General features: G+C 32.5%; 2 protein-coding genes across 2 annotated transcripts; one reads left to right on the top strand and one right to left on the bottom strand.

Annotated features, from left to right (window-relative positions):
• Window positions 1-1,696: 1,696 nt before the first annotated feature.
• Window positions 1,697-2,902, bottom strand: LOC133031230 (uncharacterized). The gene has a single exon (XM_061104683.1). The coding sequence runs from the start codon at window positions 2,900-2,902 to the stop codon at window positions 1,697-1,699; it is 1,206 nt and encodes a 401-aa protein (XP_060960666.1).
• A 1,524-nt stretch (window positions 2,903-4,426) lies between these two features.
• Window positions 4,427-5,731, top strand: LOC115722068 (transcription repressor OFP16). Its single transcript, XM_030651183.2, has one exon. It carries the CDS (start codon window positions 4,894-4,896, stop codon window positions 5,602-5,604), a length of 711 nt encoding a protein of 236 aa, XP_030507043.2. The 5' UTR covers window positions 4,427-4,893; the 3' UTR covers window positions 5,605-5,731.
• The last annotated feature ends 4,458 nt before the right edge of the window (window positions 5,732-10,189 follow it).

The raw sequence follows: 10,189 nt of genomic DNA, 5'->3' as shown, positions 1-10,189 counted from the left end.
TTACCCATCCTTTTTCGTTTCAAATAGTGCATTATTTCAAATGAGATCATGATGTTATCAGAGATCAACCTTCCCTCCAAGAAAGCACTTTGATTTTCAGATATGACCGAAGGTAGAATTCCTTTAATTCTATTGGCTAGAACCTTAGAAATTACCTTGTATATGACATTGCACAGCGAAATCGGTCTAAGGTCACTCATAGACTCGGGGTGTTTCTTTTTAGGAACAAGCACAATGTTAGTTTCATTTAATTCAGAACAGAAAGAACCTGAATCAAAGAAACCTCTAACATGGTTAATAACATCAATGCTTACCACATGCCAAAACTTCTGAAAGAAACCCGGTGTCATACCATCCGGGCCCGGTGATTTATCCGGGTGCATTTGGAATAGAGCCTTTTTTACTTCTTCATCTGTGATCGGCTGTTGGAGATAAAAATTATGCTCATTCGAAACCACCTGAGGAATGGAATTCACCACCTCAACACAGTCGGCCGAAGATGAAGTGAATAAATTCTGAAAATAATCCGTCATAACATGGGGCAGATCACTTTCCCAATCCGACCAAGTACCATCTTCCCGCCGAAGCTTGTGTATGGAATTATTTCTTCTTCGAGAGCTTGCCATAGCATGGAAGTATTTAGAATTTTGGTCCCCTTCTCTCAACCAAAGTTGCTTCGATCTTTGGCGCCAAAAAATTTCACGTTGAAGAAGCACCTCCTGCAACTTAACTTCAGCTTCCTTATACTTTTGAATGGCCACGGGGTCTCTGCCTTTCTTCCAACATCTCAAGTCCGCTTTACACTCTTTGATCCGCTTTTTAAAATTACCACTAAAATCACTTCCCCAAGCCTTCAGCTTCTCACCGCATTGGTGAAGTTTTTGGGTAATCGAGCAACCACCACTACTCTCCCAAGTTTCTTTAACAATTTGCAAACACATTGGTTCACGGAGCCAAGAATTCTCAAACTTGAACGAACGACTGGCAACAACTTGAATTACATTATCTAACATCAATAATAAAGGACAATGATCTGATGTAGATACCTCTAAGTTTAGCAACTTAGCAATGGGAAACAAATCTAACCAATTTTGGGATACCACAGCACGATCAATACGAACTTCAATCCACGCATTTGTACCTCTGCCCTTCTCCCATGTGAAGGGATAACCGTTCAATTCCAAGTCAACCAAACCACAAGCATCCAAAGTCTCACAAAAACCATCCACTAACCAGTTGGGATAAGGGTTCCCTCCCCTTTTATCAGACTGAGAAGTAACGTTATTTAAATCCCCAACAATACACCAGGGAAGTGTTGAGCGATTTCTAAGAATTTGCATGAGGGTCCAAGTGTTTCTTCTCAAGCTCCTATTCGGCTCCCCATATAAACCAGTAAGCCTCCAATTACCTTTGTCGCCTCCCATAACCGAAGCATCAATGTAATTCTGACCAAACCCAAGCAAGTTAACATCCCCTTCAACTCTCCATAGCAACGCCACTCCACCACTCTTCCCTTGAGCATCAACCGAAAAAGCACCAGCAAAATTAATTGCAATACGAAGCTTTTCTATTGTGTCCTTCTTTGACAAAGTCTCACATAGAAAAACTAGATTGGGTTTCTTTTGGATAATTAAATCCTTAATGAATTGTATGGCCCACGGGTTCCCAAGCCCATGGCAATTCCAGGATAATACACTCATGATGATTGGTGGGCCTGAACACCAAGGCCCACCTGCTCTTCGTTTTTTTGGCTATAGTTGACTTCATCAACATTATCTACCATAGTATCATCAATCATACGTGATGTCCTCTGCTCAACATTCTCTGTACGTCTCCTTTTTGTTTCCAAAATTAACATAGTTTCCTTTTCAGATTGACTGATTACCCTTACCTCCTCATGAGAATCTTGGTCATTACTCTCCTTAGCATTAACTTCCACAAATTTCTCACTCTGCCGATTTCTATGCGCTGTATCCATACGCATCCCATGATCTCCTCCATAATTTTCTCTATCAATCCCAATTACAGCCGAATCATTAATTATCCCCTCCACCCGCCTGCTCCGGCTCCGATCACCACCATCAGCAACTCCTTCCTCCTCCTCACGCCCTGTACGCAGCCACTGGGCTCCTATCAAATAGTTCTTTTTTCGAGTAGGCGCTTTCATCCACTCTCCATACATACGAATCGAGTCATCATAGTGTTCTTCAAATCTCTTTGGACAAAATTTTTCAGAGTGACCAATAAGGCCACATATGAAACAAAACATAGGAGCGTGTTCATATTTGAATGTAGTCCAAATCCGATCCCCATTTGGCTTGATCAGTTTCTTGCGCCTCTTCAAAGGTTTCTCTATGTCAATAGTGACTCGAACTCTGAGGTAATCCCGCCATATTCCGACAAAATTCTTCGGGTCAGACTTCACGTACGTGCCAATATAATTACCAACATGTTTCACAACCCAATCAGACATGAATCCATACTTCAAATCATGCAATTGGATCCACATATCCAATTTATGCAGACGAATCAATCGAGGGTCTTCCCCCCTCTTCAACCTATGAAAGACCAATTGGATACGATTGAAGGTCCATGGACTTCCGTCAATAACAGCCTGGATATCGATTTCATGGTAGAACTGAAAAAGATATCGATTGGTATCCAATTCCTTGATGTACACACCTCTTCCCGGTTGCCAAAGAGAAGCCATCATGTGTCTCATTGCATCAAAATCAATAGTTCTTCCAGTGAGAAACTTTCCCACTAAACACCATCTATCATCAAAAGCTTGCTCTTCTTCTTCATTCTCACCTGTTATGAGAACACCCTCTTCTTCCTCCTCTAATTGAATCTGTTCATACCTGTCCACCAAATCATCACCCTGCTTACTGCTTGACGCCATTTGATCGATCAACCAATCCGAAGAACTAATAGACAGAATAACAAGTGTACGAATAAACTTTCAAAAACATGTCATAAGACAAGACATTCTATACTTTCAGACATTTTTTATGAAACCTTTAATAATTATTTTATAATTTAGTTGTCAAAATATTATTTAATTTAATATGTATTTTTGATGAAAAATAAATATTGTTTTTATTTATTCTGTGTTTATGACTAATTTATTTTTATTAGGAGATATTTACATAAAAGAGAAGGAATTCTCTTTATGGGAATATTTTTATAATATGTTTATATGTGGTAAAAATTAATTTGTTATAGCAAATTGTGTGATCTTTTTATGACATGATATGATATGAAGCTATCGTGACTATGATATATATGAAAATAAAATAAGATTCTGATTGATCTACCACATCAACTAGTGATGCTATTAATTACTGCATATCTTGAAAAATTCAAGAGTAATTTTGTTTTTTAAGGAATGTTTTTAACAGCTGTAAAATGTGTTTGTAGTTGTCTCAAAAGTTTTTATGATTTATAAATATAACCTAAAAAGCAGTCATACGTTATATATCTTCTATTGTTATAATTTTCATACTTCATATTTGCGAGAAGAGTGTTCTTTGTGTAAAAACCTAGAGTGTTTAGCTAGGTTTTAATTTTGTAATAGTGTTCTTTTACTGTTCATAGAATAGGTTGAAGAGTTGTCTTGAATAGAGAAAAGTCTTCATGAGAACTTATCAAAGACTCACTTTCAGAGGAAGTGAGTATGCACATCAAAACCTAAAGGAATTTCACTGTTTGATGCGGTTCGAAGGTAATATTAGACAAGGGGATTACAAAAGATTGTGACAAATCTTTAGAGGGATTCTAAACTTTGTAATCTTTGTAATTTTACTAATTGATTTTATTATTCGACAAAATAATGATACCACGTATAATTCTCTTGTGTCAATCTTTAATTTCTACAATCATTTTGCTGCTACAAACAGTATTTCTATGTGAGCAAGTAACTAACTTTTTACTATAAGTCTTTTCCATTACTATTCAGTAACTATTATTGTAGAAATAAATTGTTATTTGTAAAACACTTCCATATATAAATAGCCATGATTGTAATAGACATTAAGAAAAAAAAAATCACACTTGCAACAAATTGTTTGAACACTAATTTTCTTTGTTAGAAGAGAATATTTTAAATAATTATAATGTATGAAAATGAAAATATATATAAAAAAAAATTGAATTATAATTTTTTAACTAACCAAAATAAGAACAAAATAAAAAATACATACATGAAACATCTTCTAAGTCAATCCAATATGTTCATCTTTGTGCTTATTTCAATGACCTAATTCAACCCTATTCCTTGAAAGTGATACTTTGATCTAGCTATCTTATATACAGCTAATATGGACAACTAAACATTAGACTTCTAAATTTGAGTTTTCATTGGATGAAATGAAACAAAACAGTAGGTAAGTTCATTAGTCATAATTATGAAATTATAATGTTTAGTAAAACCACTTTCTTTATTGATCTGTGAATCAGTGGTCTGATCAAAGAGTCCATAAAAAATAGCATAAAATTAAATATATAGTTTAATAATCCAAACAGTAAAATTGCTCAATTAATTAATCTTATATTAGAATTAGCTAGTAAAGTAGCAACTATTCTAAGCACCAACTACTGAACTAAAATCAGACCAAAAAGGGCTAATATTTTCTTCCTTTTCTCTGCTTAATGACACAGCTTTTCTTACATACGAGAAAGAAAAGTAGTAAAGCCAAACTTTGCATTCCTTTTCATATTAATAATTCTAACTCATCATTTCAAAATCTCAAAACTCAATTCTTTCACACAGAAAAAAAGAACCACCTCACTTCACTTTCCTTACTAAAACAAAAGAACAATATTTTCTCACTTCCCCTATTCTTTCTCTCTGTTTTTTTTCTTTTCTTTCTTAATTAGATCGATCACACCACCATGTCCACCATATTCTGGAAGAAAAGTTTCCCACTTTGCTTCTCCATTTCAAAATGTCTCCCCACAACACAGTCCTCACCAAACGACAGAGACCACACTCAAACGACATCATCATCATCTTCCTCCTCTATGCCAATCAAAGCCTTCAACTCCTCTGTTTATGAAATCTTCGCCGCCAGCTCCAACTCCGACGACTTCTTCTCCTCTTCAGATGAGCTCTGCGACTCAGAAATCTTACCACCGGCGCCGGCGTTTGATCTCGCCACTGTATACGCTTCCCCCAGGTTCTTCTTCTCCTCTCCGGGCCAGTCAAATTCCATAATCGAGTCCAGTACAATAACCTCAGATCACGCCTCCAAGCCTCTACGGCCAGTGGCCACCGCGAAAAGAAACACGACGGCGACCCAATTCGCCGGCGGCGTCGAGGTCCCGAAATATTCGGTTGACCCTTTTGTTGACTTTCGGCGTTCGATGCAGGAAATGATGGAAGCTCGGGATGTTTTGGTGGATGGGAGAACCGACTTGGAGTACCTTCATGAACTTCTCTTGTGTTTTCTCGCTTTGAATCCTAAAGAAACTCACAAGTTTATCATTAGTGCTTTCACTGATATAGTCGTTACTCTGCTGTCGGCGCCGGACAAAGGGCGCCGTCACCGTGAAATTAAGATCCGACGGCGGCATAGTGGTTGTGTAAGACGACTCAGCATGTAATGACAATTATTATATATAAATATTATATATTTTTGTCTTTCAATTATTGAGGAAAAAAAGTAATAAAATAGTAAATAAAATAAGGGAAAAATAAAAAACATTAACTCAGAATAGTTGTGTCTTCTTCTTCTTATTATTATTTCGTTATATACATTTATTATCTATTAGTTTTTGCTCTGTTTGAGAAATGCTATAGGATATTGGTGGTGTCTATGTGTCAGTATAGTTATTGGTCTAAATAAGTATCGGTATCTATATAATTTAATATAATAATTTTTAAAGAGTATCGTTAGCCAATCGCAACGTGACACGTCGAGAAAGTATTAGATATTATTAGTGCTTAATAGCAATGGTGTTTTTGTTTGGGGGTGATTGTGAGTTTAACAATATGAGACATTAATTACAAAACCAAGGGAAGCGTGGGATAAGTTAATGTCTGTCTCGATGTCTGTTCATATATATTAATTACATTTATCATTTTTGTCGTTATGTACGTACAAATAAGTTAATTACAGTTTTTTGTTTGCGAATGAAAGAGGTTAATGTGTAGGATATAAATGTCAAACAAAACAAAGAACAATTTTCTTTTTTAATGTGGTAGTTGATCGTATATAATGTTTCGGTTATTGTAATTAATGTCATGTCCCTTATATAGTTAAGAGTTGGATATTGGATATGTGGTCCTCTCTTATATATAATAAGTTAGATATATATTACTTTCTCTTGTAAAACACTATAAAGTTGTTCCTCCTTGCATGTCGGGACCGGGCATTTACACACATAACCATGACAAAGATATAGTCTTGATGTGTCGTGTTGTATCGAGGGAGATAAAAAATGACTTAACATGTAGGTGTAGCTAAGATAGATCAGGTCCTTTCGTTTTCTATATATTTATTTAATTTTTCATATAAGTGTGTGTATTGTTGGACTTGAGTTATATTAATTAATTTTTATAGCTATATAATTATTTGCTATAGTACTTTTATTAACGGTATTATTTGTAGAGTCTACAGGGATGGATGTGAAGAATTGGGCATTGGCTAACACACTAGAAAATTGAGATTGCATTTCCATGCTAAATTTCATATATAATTTTATTTATGTATATATATATAATATAATGTTATATTATTTTATAATATAATAAGTATAGATTAAAATGTGATAAATATATTAGTATGTGAATAATATATATTAAGTGTATGGTAAATAAATGTGTAATCTATGATTTTTATAACTTATACTTTTGTAACCTAACTTGGAGAGGAGTTACAATTTGTTGTCATTTGTAATTAATTCTTGTGTTGATCACACATTATTAGTGTAATAAAAGGGTTGTTACACAATTTGGTTTAAGGAATTCAAAATTACGATGATGTAGTTGTTACAAAATAAATTAAGGGTAAATACCAATTTGGACCTTGTGTTTTGCAAAAGTTACAGATTGGACCTTGTGTTTTGTTAAATGACAAAATGGACCCTGTATTTTCTAAAATAGTAAAAATAAGACCCTGAGCTTAATTTTTGACAACTTTTTTTTTTTTAATACAACTAACTTGAAGACAATACTTAATACGAACAGATACAAAAAATGTAAACAGTTTTGTCATAGCACTTTTAGATCGGATTATAATTAAGCTTTATTTTGACAAAAAAATCAATTCAGGGTCCTATTTGTACTATTTTAGAAAATACAGGGTCTATTTTGTCATTTAACAAAACACAGGGTCCAATTGGTAACTTTTGCAAAACAGAGGGTCCAAAATGGTATTTACCCATAAATTAATATATTTATTTATGGAAGAGAAATGAGGTGGTGTATTTTTTAATTCTAGGTACGATCACCTAAATACTATAAAAAGAAGTCTTTAGTGCTCATTTGGGATGATTAAGTTTTCTATCAAGAAAACACTTTGTTAGAAAACCTTAAAAAGCTTTATAATTCCTAAAATTATTTCCATAAGTGTTCCTTTAGTGGTTAGAGATAGAGGAAAATAAGTTTTTGGACAAAGGTGTAATACTTTGTTCAAGTCATGGTAATCTTCACTATTCTACACTTAAAGTTGTGAGTAAGTGTGTACATATATTTATATATACTAGATAGATGTTACGTGCCAAGTCACGTATGTTAATTTTATTTTAGTTTTTAGTTTTTTTTAATATCATAATTTTAAAATTAATAATATTCAATGTAGTGATAATCATTGAAATTTGAAAGCATATAATAGTGATTTAAATAAAAACAAAAATTACTATTATACTTTGTAATAGCAATTAAAAAAATTTATTATTTGTCCTAAATTTATCTTCAGAATTAATGAAAATGCTCATCTAGTTAAACTATCAAAACATTCAAATTTAATTTAAAATAATATTTAAAATTTAACTAATTCTAAATTAATATCAATATTTGAAAATAATTTTTAATAAAAAAATAAATAATATGAATAAATTTATTATTAATTGCAACACTTTAGGTGGATTAATTATTTTTAGGTTTAACTAACTATGCTGACCCTTTACGTGGCAACATCTAATAATTTGTTATTTTTTTTATTTAAAAAAAAATCACCCAATAATTGATCATAAGCTAAAAATTCTATTATATAACCACAATTTATAAAAAAAATTGATATATATCTTCTTCTACTTTTTAATTATATAATATATATATATATATGGGACCTAAAGGGTCCTATATGGGAAATATAAAAAAGTAAAAATGCATTGGAATGTCCATTTATAAGTAAAGTTACGACAAAGTACGTACTCCTTTAGTTTTACATAAATCTTTAACCATCTTTTAGTTAGCTTTAAAATAAATATATATTTATATAGATATGAAGCCAGGATTCTCTTCTAAAAATCCTTTTCAGTCACTACTTATGTCTTTAATTAAATGCTTTCTAAGATGTGTCAAAGTATAATAAGATGTTATCGATAAATAAATGTTCGATGAATAGTCTTACTCATATAATTAAGACCATCCTAAATATAAAAACTGTACTATATGCAGGAATTTTACACATCATCAACCTACAAACACAACTCGTACCACATTAAACACAATAGTCATTATTGGTACCTTTGCCTTAGTTAAAACAAATGACAACCTTGGATCTAAACGATCTGTCGTATGGAACAAAACAAAACATGAAAAAGAAAATTCGAGAAATCTAATGCAAATTTGTATATATAAAACACAACAATAATATATAAATCTTAGTTATACATACTTGATTGATCAATAGTAATGACCGCAATTTAATAGTGAAATACTATCTGTTAGAGATTTTATAACAATGGAAGAAAATCAAGATTTATTACAACTCTATTGTAAAATAATACAAGGACTAAAATAAAAGATTGATTAAATATATGTTACAATATATATATATACACTATATATTATATATATATATGAAAGGTAGAAGAGAAGATTACAACAAATGTAATATAATATATGTATATATATATAACAAGAGAATAATATATATATAAACACTCACTCACAACCTTGAGTGTAGATTAGTGGGGATTACCATGACTTGAACAAGGTATTACACCTTTGTCCAAAAGCTTATTTCCCATATCTCTAAGCACTAAGGGAACTCTCTAGGAAATAGCTTTGGAAATTATCAAGTCTTTTAGAGTTTTCTAGCAATGTGCTTTCTTGATAGAAAACTTGACATCTCTTACTCCCAAATGAGCACCATAGACCTCCTTTATATAGTGTTTAGGATATCACCATTTGAAATTCAAAATTCATAAGTCATAACCTCCATGGATGTTATGGACTCAATAAAGAGATGTAACTCATGCACACCATAACTCCTATAGAGATGTAACTCATGCACACCATAACTCCTATACCATTAAGAATTTCAAATAAAGATGTGTAACACTTTTTACACTCTTAAAATTGGTGATAATGGTGGAAGTTACTCATAGTAACAACTCCTCCAAATATTACAAAATGATGACACATAATATATAATGTCATATGTTACATAATTAGTTTGTTACATGTATTTAATCTACACATTATATTATTGATAAATAATATAACAATCCCCCACTAGATTAAATATTATCTCTTTAGTAACAAACTTGTAATTTTTGTAAAATTTATTTAATCAATCAAAAATATTATATCAAAATATAACATTCCCCCACTTTGATTGACTAAATACACACTTTTAAGAAATCTTGCTTAGGTGCATTAGATAAAATGTCTTTCGACTTGAATTTTATCTTAGTGTAATTACCACAAAGTTTGATGAAATTTTGGTTGCCGTAGCATTGAACCACTATTCCTTTAATACAAACCGGTGATAACACACACACCCTTGCTAATGCTCACTTGAGACTGCATGTCTCGCTCTTGCACCGTTAATGGCCATGTGCAAAATTCCAATTCATGGACTCTCTGGAGAATAACTCCCAATTCTCATAAGAGGCGGCACCACCTCTAGTCCATATAGGTGGAGTTTTAGTGTCTCACCACTCTTTAGACACTTCTTAAGCTTAAGTGAGTTTTCTTAAGCTTAAGCTCCATTAAAAAACCTTTCGGTTTTAACCC

Source organism: Cannabis sativa, chromosome 9 (assembly GCF_029168945.1).
Source record: "Cannabis sativa cultivar Pink pepper isolate KNU-18-1 chromosome 9, ASM2916894v1, whole genome shotgun sequence".
In the NCBI taxonomy this organism is placed as follows: Eukaryota; Viridiplantae; Streptophyta; class Magnoliopsida; order Rosales; family Cannabaceae; genus Cannabis; species Cannabis sativa.
The sequence above is the reverse complement of the archived record's forward strand: the minus strand, read 5'-3'. Positions and strand labels throughout refer to the sequence as shown.